This window comes from Esox lucius, chromosome 6 (assembly GCF_011004845.1).
Source record: "Esox lucius isolate fEsoLuc1 chromosome 6, fEsoLuc1.pri, whole genome shotgun sequence".
Taxonomy (NCBI): domain Eukaryota; kingdom Metazoa; phylum Chordata; class Actinopteri; order Esociformes; family Esocidae; genus Esox; species Esox lucius.
Window position 1 is genome coordinate 23,222,582 of NC_047574.1, and position 19,384 is coordinate 23,241,965.

The 19,384-nt window shown below is 40.1% G+C and overlaps 2 protein-coding genes across 6 annotated transcripts in view; both read left to right on the forward strand.

The window, feature by feature from the left end:
* atp6v1ba (ATPase, H+ transporting, lysosomal, V1 subunit B, member a) overlaps nt 1–7,277 on the forward strand; it is a 39,918-nt gene extending 32,641 nt beyond the window's left edge. The window contains exons 13-14 of the mRNA XM_010892252.5: nt 42–171; nt 6,314–7,277. Coding sequence (XP_010890554.1) covers nt 42–171; nt 6,314–6,456 — 273 coding nt within the window. The 3' untranslated portion in view covers nt 6,457–7,277. The remainder of the gene's footprint in view (nt 1–41; nt 172–6,313) is intronic.
* Nucleotides 7,278–8,160: 883 nt separating this feature from the next.
* The window catches only part of shtn1 (shootin 1), a 31,379-nt gene continuing 20,155 nt past the window's right edge, over nt 8,161–19,384 (forward strand). The window contains exons 1-4 of one of the 5 annotated variants that reach the window (XM_034292609.1): nt 8,161–8,309; nt 12,224–12,276; nt 12,966–13,012; nt 17,591–17,699. In XM_034292609.1, coding sequence (XP_034148500.1) covers nt 8,252–8,309; nt 12,224–12,276; nt 12,966–13,012; nt 17,591–17,699 — 267 coding nt within the window. In that variant the 5' untranslated portion in view covers nt 8,161–8,251. The other 4 variants (XM_010892250.5, XM_034292607.1, XM_034292608.1 and 1 more) reach the window with 4 other exon arrangements.

Consider the following 19,384-nt stretch of genomic DNA (forward strand, 5'->3'; position numbering starts at 1 on the left):
CCGTCTTTCTCTGCCTTTTCCTTTTGGGTCCTGCATCCCAGTATGCCTGCTATGCTATTGGTAAGGATGTACAGGCCATGAAGGCTGTAGTGGGAGAGGAGGCCCTCACCTCCGATGATCTGCTTTACCTGGAGTTCCTGCAGAAGTTTGAGAAGAACTTCATTGCTCAGGGTAAGACACTGAAAAACAGATAGGACTAAGCATGCTGTATGGGCGTAGCCCAGCTACCAGAGAGCATGGCTGTTGAAATGCCAGTTGTTTGGCATGATCGAAGAGAAAGATGCAACGGTGTGTATGTGACTCCCACCAGGATCCAGTGTTTGGTGAATGGTAGGCATTTGTTAGCACTTGGCCAAGTCACTGAATGGGTGTAAAATCTATCAAAATAAGGTTATTTTTGTTCAAGATTGGCTAAAAGTATACCTGTATCATAGTTTGTGTTAGATACTGATCTAATATGACTTAAATTATGTCCAAATAACCAACAAACACCAACAAAAGTCCCAAAAACGTCTGTACTATGTAGCCAAAATACTTCTTTGAACTATAGTTTATAGTAAATGAACATCTACATACAGTACATTCTGTTTCTTAATGAGATTTTTCTGAATCATTCAGAATTATTTCAAAACAGATTTAGTCATTGGCCCATTCATCTCGTGAATGAAGTCATTAAAAATAATTGATAAAAAAAAAAAAACATTTAATAACTGGATCTCCCTTCCTCTGAACAGAATGCGTTGCAATAAGTAAACTTCTAACCCAAATCTGTGGAACACACACAGTTTTGCAAATGTGTTCCATTGAAGAAGAATTGAAGAATTGAACATAACTAATCTCGGATCCCCTATTATCGGCATATCCAACAACAATTTAGAAAAACATCTTGTACAGTAATCAATTGATCAAGTCATCAATGTTTATGATGATTATTGGTGACATACAAATGTTAGCTAGCATGTCATTAATGGGAAATATTTTCAGAAGTTGGTTAGATAAAAAATACGACTCCTTATTATTGGCCACCGTCTCCAATTATTGTCCACCTTACTATTTTGTTAAATTACTTTTCAATTGGTTTTTATTTGTACTACAAATGACAGATCATAGTCTTGTCTGAAGTGTCTACTAGAAAGTTATAGCTAGCTTTCTTGCCTTCCGGTAAAAAATAAAAAAAAAGGCTGATCACTGATATTACATGACTCTCTGGTCTGTCGTGTGCAAGTCAAATTTCACAAACTGCAACTTGTCTAAACAATTTCCATACATGACATTTTAAAGATCTCAAAAAAGATTTTAACCTCCATACTTTTCTATACAAAATGGTGGTGGGATAGCTGAAAGAATATATTGATTAGCAATACGTACCATTGCTTTCCAGTGCTATTACATTTTGAAGTTGAGAGGATTTACTTCTCCAACCACTAGAAATGTCTGATAATGGGGGTGGCGAATAGTAGGGAGACGTTAGCTACTATTTACAGAAGAGAACTTGCTTCAGATGAGTGAGTTACCCTCAAAGCATCAAACTTAACCAAATATGCTGCCAAATGAACATGATTCTAAACAATTTGTAAGAATTTTAGATGTGTTTTGGAACGGTTGACGAAGAAAAATCACAGAAAATATATTGACTGATTTATTTTGGGGGGCTAATTAATATAATAGGCCTGGTGACCTCCCTGATAGTGACACATTTGCTGCTCTGGGATCAGGAGGTTGTCTTGGTCACTTGCATGTTGAGTCTCCTCAGTTTTCGGAGTCCGGTGTTTTCACATTTTTCTCTTTGAATGAACTGATCTTAGTTCTGTTTGTATTCCCACTGCCCTTGTCTTTTGTCCTGGCCTATTTCACCTCTGTTGAGGACTTAATCATCTGCGTTTATATTGTCGTGAAGAATAGGAACTCGGACCGTTAACAAATGTGCATTTTGGGTATTTGTGCAATATAATCATCACTCCAAATTTGAAGTTCCTTTGTCTCCTTGTCTGACGAAACAAACCCACTCCCCGCCATAGCTAACAATTAGCAAACAATTTTATACCTGTTCATTTATTATCTGAGGGCATAGAAGCTCAGGTGAAATGTATATTAGACCCAATGCATCAAAAGGGACGTAGTGCAGTAGTATTTGCAAATGAATCAGGAGTGCTTTGTTTACATTGCTTTAAAAAAGGGAAACAAACCACACTCAGACCAACTCTACTTAATAATCCAATGATACAACTGCGTAATGCAGACAGGGACATTATCAGCATTTGGAAGGATGTGTTTGCAACACTGTCCTGCCTGGCCAAGTTATCCAGAATGGTGTTTGGCATCTCGAGGGGCTCAGCAAGTGTAGAGAGAATTCTCTGATGCATGAACATGAAGGCTCTGGCCAAACTTGTGTTTCTAAAAGTGAATTCCAAGTTACTATAGACATACATTTAGCATAGTGTTCTTATTTCCTTTCAAGTCTTTTGTTTTTCTTTTTTTTTGAGTCCCCATAAATTGGGTGAACGGTACCAAATGTGAGCTAATAGCTGGTAGTCCTCAGTAAAAGTTATTTATTATTCTGTTGAGACAAAATACAAGAGAAGCCAAAGTGGCAAATATAATGTCTACAGTTAGTCATTCAGGGTGTTTTCACACTTTGTTCCTTTCAGACAGTTTTTATGGAATCAGTGCAGTTCACTTAAATTTTTATGTAGTGTGAATACTCAGACCCATCAAAAGAGACCCTGAAATGAACTGAACTGGATATTAAGTATACACTACTGTTCAAAAGTTTGGGGTCACTTAGAAATGTCCTTGTTTTCCATGAAAAGCATTTGAATAGGAAATATAGCCATTGGCAAGGTTAGAAATAATGATATTTTTATTGAAATAATTGTGTCCTTCAAAACTGTGCTTTTGTCAAAGAATCCTCCATTTGCAGCAATTACAGCCTTGCAGACCTTTGGCATTCTAGTTGTCAAGTTGTTTAGGTAATCTGAAGAGATTTCACCCCATGCTTCCTGGAGCACCTCCCACAAGTATATGGTGAAGCTGCTCCCACCACAGCAAAATAGAGAACCGGTGATTGTACTGGCCATACTGTTATAGACCGAATACCAGTCGACATCCACTGGCTCTGGCATGGCATTGCTAAATAGCTGTCCTTCAAGATCACTTTTTTACTCTGTACAAATCTCCCTCTTCACTGCCTCCAAAACACCCCCAGACCATCACTTTGCCTCCAGATGGCGTCAAGCACTTCTTCCAGCATATTTTTGTTTGTTCTGCGTCTGACAAAAGTTATTTTTGTGATCCCAACACTACAAACTAAGATTTGTCTGTCTGTAACACTTTTTTCAAATGTTCCTCTGTCCAGTGCCTGTGTACTTTTGCCCATATACAGTTTTGCAACTCTGCCTAGAAGGACAGCATCCCGTAGTAGTCTCTTCACTGTTAACGTTGAGGCTGGTGTTTTGTGGGTACTATCAAACTAGACATTCTAATGTATTTGTCCTCTTACTCAGTGGTGCACCAGGGCCTCCCACTCTTCTCTCTATTCTGGTTAGAGCCAGTTTGAGCTGTTCTGTGAAAGGAGTAGTACAGAGTGTTGCACGAGATCTTCAGTTTCTTGGCAATTTCTCGCATGGACTATCTTTTATTCCTCAGAACAAGAATAGACAGATGACTCTCAGAAGAAAGTTATTCTGTTTCTGGCCATTTTGAGCCTGTAATCGAATCTAACATTGCTGATGCTCCAGATACTCAACAGTCTAAATAAGGCCTGTTTAATTGCTTTAATCAGCACAGCAGTTTTCAACTGTGCTAACATAATTACAAAATTATTTTGGAATGATCAGTTAGCCTTTTTTTAATTAACAACTTGGATTAGCAAACACAATGTTCCATTGTAACACAGGACTGATGGTTGTTGTTGTTAATGGGCCTCTGTACGCCTATGGACCTATGTACCCTCACCTAAAGGATTATTAGGAACACCTGTTCAATTTCTCCTTAATGCAATTATCTCATCAACCAATCACATGGCAGTTGCTTCAATGCATTTAGGGGTGTGGTCCTGGTCAAGACAATCTCCTGAACTCCAAACTGAATGTCAGAATGGGAAAGAAAGGTGATTTAAGCAATTTTGAGCGTATTTCACAATCTGCTCAGTTACTGGGATTTTCACGCACAACCATTTCTAGGGTTTACAAAGAATGGTGTGAAAAGGGAAAAACATTCAGTATGCGGCAGTCATGTGGGCGAAAATGCCTTGTTGATGCTAGAGGTCAGAGGAGAATGGGCTGACTGATTCAAGCTGATAGAAGAGCAACTTTGACTGAAATAACCACTTGTTACAACCGAGGTATGCAGCAAAGCATTTGTGAAGCCACAACACGCACAACCTTGAGGCAGATGGGCTACAACAGCAGAAGATCCCACCGGGGACCACTCATCTCCACTACAAATGGGAAAAAGAGGCTACAATTTGCACGAGCTCACCAAAATTGGACAGTTGAAGACTGGAAGAATGTTGCCTGGTCTGATGAGTCTCGATTTCTGTTGAGACATTCAGATGGTAGAGTCAGAATTTGGCGTAAACAGAATGAGAACATAGATCCATCATGCCTTGTTACCACTGTGCAGGCTGGTGGTGGTGGTGTAATGGTGTGGGGGATGTTTTCCTGGCACACTTTAGGCCCCTTAGTGCCAATTGGGCATCGTTTAAATGCCACGGCCTACCTGAGCATTGTTTCTGACCATGTCCATCCCTTTATGACCACCATGTACCCATCCTCTGATGGCTACTTCCAGAAGGATAATGCACCATGTCACAAAGCTCGAATTATTTCAAATTGGTTTCTTGAACATGACAATGAGTTCACTGTACTGAAATGGCCCCGACAGTCACCAGATCTCAACCTAAGAGAGCATCTTTTGGATGTGGTGGAACGGGAGCTTTGTGGCCTGGATGTGCATCTTACAAATCTCCATCAACTGCAAGATGCTATCCTATCAATATGGGCCAACATTTCTGAAGAATGCTTTCAGCACCTTGTTGAATCAATGCCGCATAGAATTAAGGCAGTTCTGAAGGCGAAAGGGGGTCAAACACAGTATTAGTATGGTGTTCCTAATAATCCTTTAGGTGAGTGTATATATTCCATTAAAAATCAGCTGTTTCCAGCAATAGTCATTTACAACATTAACACTTTCTACACCTGTATTTCTGATTAATTTGATGTTTTAATGGATAAACATTTTGCCAAAAACTTTTGAACAGTAGTGTATTTTATTGAGGATTCTCAGCTCTCAGCTTTAACAAAGGACTAAGTATCGTCCCATCTGGAATTGCACGCTGTTAGGCCTAATCCTGAAGGTCATTCAAGCGTTTGTTTGTAAACGTTGTTAATTTTCAACGCTTTTGCTTTCAGACATTTATTTTTCATCAGTAAAAACGAATCAAATGTTCATGTCATCTGCATGGTTCTCCTCCGGGACCTCCGTTACAGAAGCAACAAGAGTCCTTCAGCAATAATGTGTGGTAGCTGTTAAATCATTATGCCACAACTATTCTCAAACTTGTCCTTGTAATGATGAGATTGCCAAATGAAGGATTTGTGAGCTTTTCCATCCAGCCTTTTGTACAGTGAGCCTGAATTCCTTTTTTATATACATAAAACAATCTAGTAAAAGGAGATCATCTCATTAGAATTGATGAGTCTTCTAAGGTAAATTGAAACCCCAAATTGAAAAACCTTGTCCATAGAAATGCCATGAAATGTAAGTGTCATGTCAAAGACATTTATTTATTTTTCTCTTCCACTCTAAGCTGAAACATAGACGGGGCTAAGAACAAATTTCTGCCTTTCAGTCACCTTGTCCTTCAAATTATGAGATTGCAGAGCAGTGATTCCACTGGGCTTTGCATCACTAGGATCTACTGCATGTAATCCTGTTGTGACACAATGCGGTTATTGGCTTATCTATCGAATCTGTCCTAAAAACTTAAATTGTATTTTTCATACAGAGTAAGTTGTTTGCGTTTTCAAACGTGTTAGGTCCCTGACTTAACATTGACACCGACCCAAGAGTTATGAAAAGTGAATTGTTATGGCTTAGAAGTTGTCATAAGGAATGTATTCAAATGTATATTTCCAAAACCAGGGGAATTCAACGCTGGGCCTCAAAGCCAGTTCCATCCCATTTTTTCATTCTTATCTTCCAATCAGTGACTTCGATCTAGGACACCAGATCAGAAAACCGGCAGGCTCTGGACCTTATAGGGTAAGAGTTGGAATACCCCTGTCTTAAACACTGTCCCCTCCCCCACCAGGCCCCTATGACAACAGGACCGTGTACGAGACCCTTGACATCGGCTGGCAGCTGCTTCGAATCTTCCCCAAAGAGATGCTGAAGAGGATTCCCCAGAGCACACTGGCTGAGTTTTACCCCAGGGAATCCGCCACTCGTCACTGAGCGCCTCGGGCTGCTCTGTCTCCACCCTCACTCATCTCCACCCCTGAGACCAGTATTGTCTTTGTCATTGTCCCTTTCCTCCATCCACAAAGAGCAATAATCCCAGCTCCCCCCCCATAGATGGATTGTACTGTACCTGTCTCCATTAACGTGTACAAATGGTGTCTGTGATTGTCTACTCTGAGATGTAAACATCCCCTCATTGAATAATGAGCCTGTTATTTATTCTGGTTATACTTCTGGGTTTTGTCCATGTTATGTTGATTTCCCAACGTAGACTAAAATACACCTTGCAAATATATAAAAGCTTCCTCTACGTTACATCTCAAAGGGAATTTTTGTCTGTTCTTTTTTACATTTCAGTGGTCTGATTCGTCCAGTGTTACTTTATTAGTCACCCATGAGATAGCACTTCTTTATTTCAAATCAGGTGAAATTGTGAACAAGATCAAAATTCTTACTTCAATAAATGCCTCGGATAATGATTTATTGTACAAAACATCATCAGTAGTTTGCACATTGTTTAACTGTTATAGGCTTGAGGTAAGGGTTTCTATTGGACAAACTATTGGGCCACTTGAAATGTATTTTTATTCTATGTCTAGACCTTTGTGTAGATTGGCCCCTGTTGCTTGATGTAATTACTATTGAAAGATAAGGATGTTTATATTATGTTCTTGCTGTATATGTGTGTTATGTGCTGTTATAAGGAAAAAAACGACTTACCATTCCCCTGTTTAATTGTTAATTCTATAAAAAAAATTGTTGCAGAAATCGAATCTGTTATATTGATTGTTAAATAAATTAGATTAAAACTAATATACTGAGACTTGGTTCTTGTGCATAAATAGCATCAATGGTAAAGTGTATAACTCTTTGAAATTTGAGATGTAATTATTCATTTTTATTAACAACGTCATGCTTGTAGAATTCTGTGTATTGAAAAAATATATACTCACACTTATGTAGAGCGAAAATAGCTATTTTAAAAGTATAGTAACTGCTTTTGACTGATATTTAAATGAGTTACTTTTATGTGAGTATTTTTCAGTTATCTTTCCACCTATGTAATTACACCTGGTATTGCTTCCAAACTGTGGACAAGAAGATTTTTGAGAGGTGTGTCAATCCTCAAAATGTGTTCACGTTAAGCGGAACAGGGATTTAGTCGTCAATGTTTTGCAGTTGTGATGTGCAAGTTTGTGTCTGTACGCTTTGTAATGCATCGGTTGTCATCCATGCATTGTTGAGAATAAAAACGGAGTCGCTATTTAAATTCCAGACCACAACATATTCCAGACAACTTAACACCTGACTTCGAATTTAGACATGACAGTTGGTTGACGTTAACACAACTCATCGAATATTCCAAGTACGTGTTTCCAAATAGGATATAGGCGGGACCTGGAATTCCAGAGTACCGTTCTGTGGACACTGAACACCGAATCCTTTTGATAGCGAAGAATATAACCCTCTGTCCATTATGTAGTATTTATGTCAATGTTATTTGAGATGTGCAGTTTTTACGAGACCACAGTGAAGCTTCATAGTCCTGTCAGCAGCAAAGTTATCCAAAACTAAACTCAAATGAAGGTTATATGTATTTGATGCCTAAGCAGCCATTCTAGACCAAGTCAACAACAGAGGAAAAACTCGCACTCAGTATAAATCAGACTTGGTCCAGTGGCCAAAGGTGAGTGTTGTGCACAAACAGGCGTGTCAAGGTTGCCTGTAATTTCCTGTTGCACACTAATGTGTAGCCTGTGCTTGCATACTGCAATTATACATTTTCCCAATGGCAGCTCCGAGCGAACTAAATCAAATGAAGCTCATTACAGAGCTGTCCAATCAAGGTAAGATTTAATATCATGGCTACGTTTTGGTGAAGGCTGCATAGGTTTCTGTTCGAAGAATGCAAATTACACAGTGGAAATTCGATATCCCTCCAGTTGTTTACCTTCACGTAGGCTGTACTGTTGACGTTAAATATGTTTACGTGGTCTATTGTTTTTCTGGCTGAAGACATGAAAAAACGTGTCTTTAACTTGAATTTAATGTAGACTATAGACCCTTTTGTATGTACGTTACTCCTATTTAGCTTTTTTTTTTTTTTTTTTACCTTGAACGAAGGGGGAGATTATGGAATGAATTCATCCGAGATTTTCAGTGGTTTATTATAATTTGTTTTGATTTGCCTTTGCTGAGGAATAGCCTAGTTTGAATATTAGATTAGCTACACAATATGTAATATGGCAATGTAATAGTATGTTCAATGAAGGGCCCAGAAAGTACAGTTCAACGTCGGATTATGCCTCATTCACAATAAAACTAAATTAGCCTAGTGTTATTTCAACCTTGTCTCCTGGGAATTCATCTTTTTTTGGGTTTGTGTACATTACTATTTTGAGACATATCGAAGAAGATTTTGTTGTTGTGTAAACTTGCAGAAATACATAGCTCAAAACGCCACCTTGCAAGGTTGCCTGTGCCACATTTTCCTAGGCAAGATCCTCCCTGAATGTACAGTAGCAAGTGGCGAAGAGAATTGTGTCGGAACTGTATCAAGTTTTTGTGTAGTATGCATGCATATCGCTCGCTTTTCTTACGATTGACGCCCACAATCCAATTGGTAGGTCTCAAACATGCCTGTGTAAATTCAAGGCCGTTTTCAGAGCCCTGGTTGCACCAGGGGAGCCGCCCATATCCCCGTCCGTGCGCGTCAATAGGCCCTGCTCCCCGGCTGTGCCACTGGAGACACAGAAGGACATTACGCAGGCCCTGCAGAGATGGTGGGAAGGGCTATGCCAGAGGCCCTGGGCCCGGCCGAGCCCGGCGAGCTTCTCAGTGCACCCGCAGAGCAGCTCAATATGTTACAAATTACTTTTAAGATTAAGGTGATGGTTAGTTATAGAAGTACGGGTTAGGGTTAAGTTTAGAAAAAAAGTCACCCGTCCACCATCCCAAACCAAAATACTCTTCCAGACAGCCACCCTTTTTATTTTTTGAAATGCACTTACCATTGCCCCATAGCTGCCTGTCTGTACCCAAACGTAAAATAAATTAGGAATTTGTCCATTAATACTTCCTTGTTCCCTGAGACCAGCCTTTTAATTTTTAGCATTCTTTTTAATTTTTTAGCATCCCTTTATATATGTATTGTGAGATTGCAAATATGACAGGAGAAATATGTAGTTTCACAAGACAAATTATCAAGTTTCTTAGTAACTACCGCTCTGGAAAAAAATCAAGAGACCACTGCACCTTTTTCTTTCCAAAAAAGTTGAAAAGAAAAGTTTTGAGTGAGGAACAGAAGGGTTGAAATTAAGAGACCACTGCAAACTGAATGCTTCTGTTCCTCACTCAAAACTTTCCTTTTTCACTTTTTTGGAAAGGAAAGAAAAAGGTACAGTGGTCTCGTAATGTTCTCCGGAGCTGTATTTTCTGTGAGTTTGTAGCAGGTTAAGATGGATCTAGACTAGTGACTTTCTGTTCTGTTATGGAGTCCTGCCCTTACATTTTTTTTTGAGAGTATGCAGTGTCAATTTCACAAGAGAGAATTCAATGCTAGGGGTCCTTGCCACCCCGCTCTGATGGGTACTGTTTCCATTGAAAGGAATAACATTCAGCATCACATCGATATGGGGTCACATGGTAAAGTCAAGAGCATGAATAGAAATACTACTGTTTATAATACCTGGTTATCAATAGGGTTTATACATAAAACTTAAAATTTAATTAAAACATATCTTGTCCTTGTCCTTTTCACATGCTCTTGTTCCACCTTTGGTTGGACAAGTGCACATGCTGTAGTGCATTGAGTCTCTCTCTCTTTGCTTTTATTATGGGAGATTTCATTCAAGATGAGAAATATATTGTTTCACATAATTTACATTTTCCGTTTGGTTACATTTTGCTCAGCTTGTTTCTTTAACGTATGTAAAGTCGTAAGCCTATAAAGAAGCTAGGATGGTATAACATCTTGTTTTGCTGAATGACCCTAGCTGCTCTGATATGAACCGTTTAAAAAATGTCTGCTGCCTGCTTGAAAGTTTTGCATTCAAGACTTCAACCGCAAGGGGCCTTGCGATTCCACTCTCCTGTGGAGCAATGTAACAGAGTGCTTGAATTTGATGAGTATGGGGAAATGTTATATGCACTGCGCCCAACACAAAGTAGAACTTTTTCCTCCATTTTGTTCATTGAATGAATCACCAAGCATGTGGGACCTGAATATTTCACGTTGGAGGAAATGCCATTGACCTGCTTTTCAGATTAAAATACGACTGCAATGACTCACATCTATACTAAATGGTTGCCAAGACTGCCGAGGTAAGAACAGACACCCAATGAGAATGTGTCATTGTAAGTCAGTGGTTCGTGCCATGTCATCTCTATTGGCTAAAGTTTCGAAAAGTTCAGATTCTCTGAACATTTTGTCCCTGGAAATGGATGTACATTTTCTGGCTATAGATGTGTCATCCCTGCAATAATGTAGAACTAACAGAGTATGGATGAAAAAAGGTACATTTGACCCACTGTCTGTGGGTCCTCGGGGCACTTTCGCTATACCCTGACCAGGGTCCTCAGTGCACTGTCGCTATACCCTGACCAGGGTCCTCGGGCACTGTCGCTATACCCTGACCAGGGTCCTCTGGCACTGTCGCTATACCCTGACCAGGGTCCTCTGGCACTGTCGCTATACCCTGACCAGGGTCCTCGGGGCACTGTCGCTATACCCTGACCAGGGTCCTCTGGCACTGTCGCTATACCCTGACCAGGGTCCTCTGGCACTGTCGCTATACCCTGACCAGGGTCCTCAGTGCACTGTCGCTATACCCTGACCAGGGTCCTCGGGGAACTGTCGCTATACCCTGACTCCAGGATGCAATGAATTCTTTAAAATATTTGAATTTTTTTCTTTAAAATATTATTCAAACTCCTGGCTGCAATGAGTTCTTTCAAATATTTGTAAGGTAAACCAAGAAAATAATAAATGTGTAGTAAAACATGCTAAATGGCACAGAAACGTTACCATAATCCCTCCTACAAAAAGTGCATTTTCACTTGGGTTCTAAATCTTACCAGACCCAAGCTGGTAAGGGTGGATACATCTTTCTGTTACATTTGGCCAGTGTTCAGCCAGTGGTTCAACAGTAATGTTTGTTTTTCACGTTGATCATTATTGCACAAAGTTGGATGAAGTCTCATTAGTGTGGCAAGGGAAATGTAACCAGATGACTCTGCTCTTGCATTTGCTCAACCCTGCTCTCCCTGAGTGAGGGGGTTGCTTTCTTAAAGAAACTGACCAACAATTACTTCAAGCGATTTATGAACATAGACAAATGTGTTGTTATTCCCCTTTAATTATTGCACTAGTGGTGAACATGCTATGTTTTGAGCTTTAGCTATTTGTACGTGTATGTACCTGATTTATAATGGTCAACCACCATTTTTCTCTTCATTTGGGAGACATTTTATTTTCCCCATGGTAATTGATGACACAAGATTGGACATTCCAGTGAATCAGGAAGCCATGGAAGGTCACACTTTCAGTTCCTTAAGATTTGCACTAACTCAAATATTAAATAGCAGCGTTTTTGTAAAGGTGGGTTTGAGAAATAGTCATGATCTCCTAAGGGTATGAGACACATCAACCATGTTTCCACATGGTGGTTCTGTATTAGTAGACCAAATATGAGTTGATGTTTCCTCTCATGTGATGATGTACAGTTTGAGATGACTGACTGGAATCCTTTGGTCCCTACAGCTGTTCATGAGTATGAGGGTCTTCAGAAGAAGCATGAGCGAGCTGCCATGGAGGTCAGTGTTATAAGAATATGTATAACTGTTCAGTGGATTTGTAAGGGCATCCATGCAAGAGGTTTTGGGCAGATGTGTGTAATTTTACTGTTTGCAATTAATTATTAATGGGGGTTAGGCGTGGTTTTACTGTGTATAGTTTTACTGTACAGTACATGTGTGGACCAGAAGTCCCCACAAAAATCTAGGTTCATGCATTACAGGTTAGGTTTAGGTTGGGCGTTAGGGCTAAGTTAAGTTTGGGAATAAAGGTTGGGTTATTGAGGTTAAGGTCTGGGTTGGGGTTAGGGGTAGTAGAGGGGCATGTTTTTAATGATAATAAATAGAAGGTCCTACACAAGTACAGTGATACGAATGTGTGTGTCTGAGTGAGAATGAGAGAGAGAGAGAGAGGAGAGAGAGAGAGAGAGAGAATGAGATATTCTTCCTGCAACTGTGGCAGGGCTTAGATTTATCAGACAGATTCACACACAGGCAAAATTCATTCTGTGCCATTTCCTAAAAAAAATCTGGATTGTGGTTAATTTAGCACGGCCAATAAAATATGAACTGTCCTAGATTCACTGGTATGATACTGTACTTTGGACTCACTAAAATAAGTAAGTATGTACTAAATTATCATATAATTTCATATCAAAATGAAAAGAGATTAGTGTTTTGTTCTTCTTTTGTGACTTTGGTTACATCAGTGTCAGCAAATGCAGGCAGAGAGAGACGAGGCAGTCAAAAGCTTGAAGAGTTTCAAAAAGGTGGAGTTGTCTGTGTTTTTTGAAAATGTTTAGTCAAATTTGACTTGCAACATTTAATATGATATTTTTATATTGATATATGTCAATAATTTAGAATCTCAGTGATTGTGATTTCCCTTGATAGCATGTGTAATATTTAAAAGTAATCAGTGATTGTTGTTGTTTTTTGCTTAAAGTGTATGTACACTGATGAGCCAAAACATTACGACCACTCACGTGTAAGTGAATAACGTTGATCATCGCCTAACAAGGACATCGTCCAAGGTTCGGCTAGATCTAGATGGTAAGCAAAAAATCAGTTCTTGTAGTCAATGTGTGGACTGCAGGAGAAATGAGCAGGAGTAAAGACCTGAGCGACATTGACAAGGGCTAAATTGTTATGGCCAGACAACTGGGTCAGCACTAAAATGGCAAGGCTTGAGGGGTGCTCTCGGTCATGCAGTGGTGAGTACCTACCGACATGGTCTGAGGAAGGACCAACCACAAACCGGCGGACAGGATGTCGGGTGCCCAAAGCTCATTGTTGCGCAATGGCGGCAAAGGCTGTCTTGTCTGGTCTGAACCGACAAAAAGTCTTACTGTGGCACAAGTCACAGAAAATGTTTATGATGGTTACAGGAGGAATGTGTCACAACACACAGTGCATCACACCCTGCTGCGAATGGTGCTGCGTAGCACAGACCGTTCAGAGTTCCCATGATGCACCCATGTCCACTGCCCAAAGCGCCTACAGTTGGCACGCGAGTGTCAGAACTAGACCTTGGATCAGTGGCAGAAGGTCGCCTGGTCCGATGATTCCAGTTTTCTTTGACATCACGTGGACGGCTTGTGTAAGTGTGCGCGTTTACCTGGGGAAGTGATGGAACCAGGATGCACTGTGGGAAGTTGACAAGCGGTGGAGGCGAGTTGTGATGCTCTGGGTGATGTTCTGCTGGGAAGCCCTGGCTCCGGGCATTCATGTGGACGTCATTTTGACACCTACCACCTACCTGAACATCGTTGAAGAACAGGTACCCCCCTTCATGGCAATGGTATTCCCTGATGGCCATTGCGTCTTTCAGCAGGATAATGCTCCCTGCCGCACTGCACACATTGTTCTGGAATGGTTTGAGGAACATGATGAAGAGTTTAAGGTGTTGCCCTGGCCTCCAAATTCCCCAGATTTCACTACAATTCTCAATCCGAGCATCTGTGGGATGTGCTGGACCAACAAGTCCAATCCGCTTAGTACCTTACAGGGCTTGAAGGATCTTCTGCTAATGTCTTGGTGCCAGATACTGTACCACAGGACACCTTCATGGGTCTTGTAGCATTCATGTCTTGGAGGGTTGGTGCTGTTTTGGCGGCACAAGGAGGACCAACAGCATATTTGGCAGGTGGTCCTAATGTTTTTGCTCATCAGTGTATATGTGTACTGTTTTTCTATGAGTGTACTTTACATCAGCTATTAACTTCGCTATCTTTGCTGCTGTGACTTTTGGACCCAAGACTCACAATGAATTGGTAACTTTGGTTTAAAGGCACATGCTATTTACTCCATTGCTACCCCTTATGTCAATGCAGAATTGGTTAACCTATTGTTACATGAGAGACACATTGAAATACGATTTTATTTTGTACATTTGAATGAAATGCAAAAGGACACCTACAGCATCGTCTCAGCCACCTCGATTTTGACTGTTTCCTTACATGCATACAAATGTGCTTGAAATACAATGCGTTTCTGTGATATTTTACAGGGACAGTTTCCCCCCCCCAAAAAAAATCAAAATGCATCACACAAACCACTCAAGCCAGTGATTTGATCACTGGAATTTTAGAAAGTATGAAAATGTCATAGAGGGTTGACATAGTTGTTCTTTATAATAATGGTATTCAATGAATTTTTTATCTGAATACATGTGGCCTCTGCTCATACATCCAGTGTTTCTCCAGCCAAAAAAACACATATTGTGTTTGACTTCCACTTTAATAGAGGCTGCCTTGCTATGCCAAGCAGCTGCATATTAGGACCTATTACGTGATTTCATAGCTCTTAGAAAATTGCTCCTATTCACAACGAAACGACAGGACGAAGAGGGAGAGGAAAAAAAGCCCCCAACACACAATCACGTCTTTTCAATTGGCGATGGCAAGGTTGATGACAACATGAGACATTGTGTTATAATGATAACACCACAAAGGCATCTGCCCCCTCATCAAGGCTTCAGCACGGCTGCAGATACAATTTAATTCACTGCTCTGTCTGCACGCTGATACCATTATGCGGCGCATCGGCACAGGGGTAATCACTGTCTTCCCTGAGAGGAAGGAAAAGAGGGGAGAAAAAAGATGGAGCGATGATGGGAGGCCGAAAATTACAATTAAGACTGCCAGTTCTGACGTGTCAGAACCCCTGTTGCCCCGCACTTGTAGATTCTCCACTTCTAGGCCTGTTTATTTACCATGCCTACCGGTAATTAGAATTAACGTGTCATTTAGTTCAAGGCTTTTTCTTTTTGCTGCGCTTTGAATGTATTAGGGCATTATGGAGTCTGTAAAAGAGTGAAGCGAAAGACAGGCTGGGATGAAAACTGGCAGCTAAGTGCTACTGAATGGACTGACTAGGAGAGTGTGCTAGAGGATCTTTGATATCGCGGGTACAGGACGTTCATCAAGTTTTAATTAGGTGTCATTGGGAAGTGAACAGCATATGTGCTAACTGGCATTAATTCCTATTTTCTTCCTTTGACCACAATGTTTAATTACTTAAGTGGAAGTAAGCCTGTTCCCTTTCACTTCAGGTTTTTTGATTATGCCTGCAAATGATGTTAATGTTTTTAGAGCATTAGTTTGTCTCTAAACGTTTCTATTTCTTTCAAATCTTCAACTTTTTTCACAATCTTTAGCTAGCAAGTGTGATTTTCTAATGAACCGTTTATGGAAGTCTAACATCCGGGGCTCGAGAATGGTACCAAAATAAGGTGAACATTTCATTTTAGGTTCAAACTTTTTATTTCCATCCAGGCATTTTGTCATGAAAAAAACACCAACCAGTTACTGTAGTGAAACCATCCATTATGGTTCTGTCAATAGACACCTATTACTGTGTAGATATGATCAATTATGGTTCTATCAACGAGCACTAACTTACCAGTTAGGTTATTCCATTCATTACAGTTCTATCAAACAGACACTAAGCACTCTGGGAAATACTAACCCCAATTATGTTTCTATCAATAACATTAACTAACCACTCTGGTGATATCATCCATTTTGGTTCTGATGAAAAAACCACTAACTAACCACTCTGGTGATATCATCCATTTTGGTTCTGTTGAGATCACTAACTAACCACTCTGGTGATATCATCCATTTTGGTTCTGTTGAGAAACACTAACTAACCACTCTGGTGATATCATCCATTTTGGTTTCTGTTGAGAAACACTACACTAACGACTCTGGTGATCTCATCCATTTTGGTTTCTGTTGAGAAACACCAACTAACCATTCTGGTAATGGTATCCTATTATGGATCTACTTTTTCGATGTCTATGAACACACAATTTACATAGTTTACATTTTAATAAAATCCTCCAATTCCACAGGTAGGTTGTTTCCTTTGACCTTCCTATTCCGGTCTGAAATAGTCTCAAATGTCTTTTTATAGTTTTTGCTTTTACACCCAGAAATTAGTATTGATAATACCTAATTGGCTTCTTCACTAGTTATTTTCAAATTCCTATGATTAGAAAAAGAGAGCATATGATTCAGGGCTAAGATCACAAAGCACAAAGGAAAACTCAAACATACTTGAAGTGATGTGACCTTGTGTTGACATGAGTACATACACTATCTATAAATGTAAGCAAAAAGTATGTGATCCACAGTAAGTGAGTTTATGCTTGTATTGATAGACTTCACAATGACCTATTCGTCTCATCCTCAGTGGTACCTCTAACCTTGGGATTCTAAGTAATTGTAAAACCACTGAACATCTTCAAAGACATGTAAAAATATTCTATATTCAAGATTGAAACATAAGAGACTATTTATTTCACAAAAGCCTTTCTGTGTAGTGTAAGTCAGTGGGTGTTGTTCACGGGCCGCTACGTTGAGGTGAAATGTTTTGGTTGTCTACTCTGTAGGATTAATAAGCATAGCTTGTGTACCTGATTACAAATAGAGTATTATTAACTATAGGCCCTAATTCAAACAGTCGCGGGATTAAACACTGTGTACTTGTTGCTTTCTTTAATCTGGTTGGAGGTGTTCAGCAATTGCACAGTGTTTAATCTGGTTGGGAGGTGTTACAGCAAATGCACATTGTTTAATCTGGTTGGAGGTGTTCAGCAATGCACAGTGTTTAATCTGGTTGGAGGTGTTCAGCAATGCACAGTGTTTAATCTGGTTGGAGGTCGCTTCAGCAATGCACAGTGTTTAATCTGGTTGGAGGTGTTTCAGCAATGCACAGTGTTTAATCTGGTTGGAGGTGTTCAGCAATGCACAGTGTTTTAATCTGGTTGGAGGTGTTCGCAATGCACAGTGTTTAATCTGGTTGGAGGTGTTCAACAGTGCTGTTTGTCTCCCTTTGATACAGTGTCCCACATGGTCATTGAAGAGGTTAACAGCATTCAGGAGAGCCTGGACATTGAGAGGACTTGCCGACAGAGTGTGGAAGCATTGGCCTCTAAGGTGGGTCTCTCTAAAGGTGGTGAAAGTAAGGTGATGAGCTTGATGAGACCAAATACATATTGAGGGTCTTACTTGGGTGACATGATTATCGGCAATTGGCTGATGTTTGACAAATAAAATGGTCAGGCTTTAAAAAAAGAATATTATCTCAACATGTAGGGTAGCCACACCCACACTGTGTTGTACAGCTGTTGGCTAGGGAGCAGAAACATTTGCAGTTTAACACAGTTTTGTTATAAAGCCCTCGGTACAGTTGAAAATGGTGTGGAAGCACATTGAAGAAAAAATATGCAAAAAGTATTATGTGCACAATGTCATCAGGCAGTGATTTTTTTTATACCGAATCAAACAGTTTGGGGGAGCTCGGCACTATAGGGGAACATTTGCGTATTTCATTACAAATATTTTAAAATACTGACATGACAATATGTCACCAATTGAATGGCAAACCTAGCTACTTTCTCTGTTAAAATTGGTCTTGCAAATCTTTCTGTTGCACTGTTATTTTGGGAAATGCTTGCCAAATGTCTATGTCTGAATCAGAGTGAGCAGACGTGAGCAGACGAGCAGCAGTGATTTCTCAGCCCGCTGAAGCTGGACTTATCAATCCTCATCATTACCCAATCAAATATTTTGGACAGAAGCCCTCTGTGTCCACCTGGCATTTCAGCCAGCAGTGCACAAAACTGACGCTCTCCTTGTCCTCACAACAGTCCAGTCCCGGCCAAGCATAGTGGGCCACGTACAGCTAGGCTTTTTACAAAGTTATAGAATAACAGCGGAAGGCTTTTAAAACTGTGAAATTAACATGGAATCATGTAGAAAACAAAAAAAGCCTCAAGGAGGTAGTCACCTGGAATGCTGTTCCATTCACCAACTCTTGAAATAATAATTGTGTCTTTCAAACATTTTGCTTTCATCAAAGAATCCTCCATTTGTAGCATTTAAAGTATTGCAAACCTTTGGCATTCAAGTTGTCAATTTGTTGTGGTAATCTTTAGAGATTTCACCCCATGGCTCCTAAAGCACCCCTCCACAAGTTGGATTGGCTTGATGGTCACATCTTTCGTACCATACGGTCAAGCTGCTCCCATAACAGCTCAGTAGGGTTGAGATCTGGTGACTGTGCTGGCCTCTCCATTATAGACAGAATACCTGCTGACTGCTTCTTCCCTAAATAGTTCTTACGTAGTTTGGAGCTGTGCTTTTGGTCTTTTTCCAGTTGTAGGAGGAAATTGGCTCCAATCAAGCACCATCCACAGGGTATGGCCTAACATTGCAACATGGAGTGATAGCCTTCCTTCTTCAAGATCCCTTTTACCCTGTACAAATCTGCCACTTTACTGCCACCAAAGCACCCACAGACCATCACAATGTCTACACCATACTCCTCCAGCATCTTTTCATTAGGTCTGCATCTCATAAATGAATTTCTTCGTGATCTGAACATCTAAAAAGTATATTTGTATGTCCATTACACTTTTTTCCAGTCTTTCTCTGTCCAGTGTCTGTGTTCTTCTGCCCATCTTAATCTTTTCTTTTTATTGGCCAGTCTGAGTTATGGCTTTTTCTTTGTCAATCTCAAGTTGGCAGCTTATTATTATTTAACGAAGCTGCCAACTGAGGACCTATGAGGCATCTGTTTTTCAAACTAGATACTCTAATGTAATAGTCCCTCCTTGCTC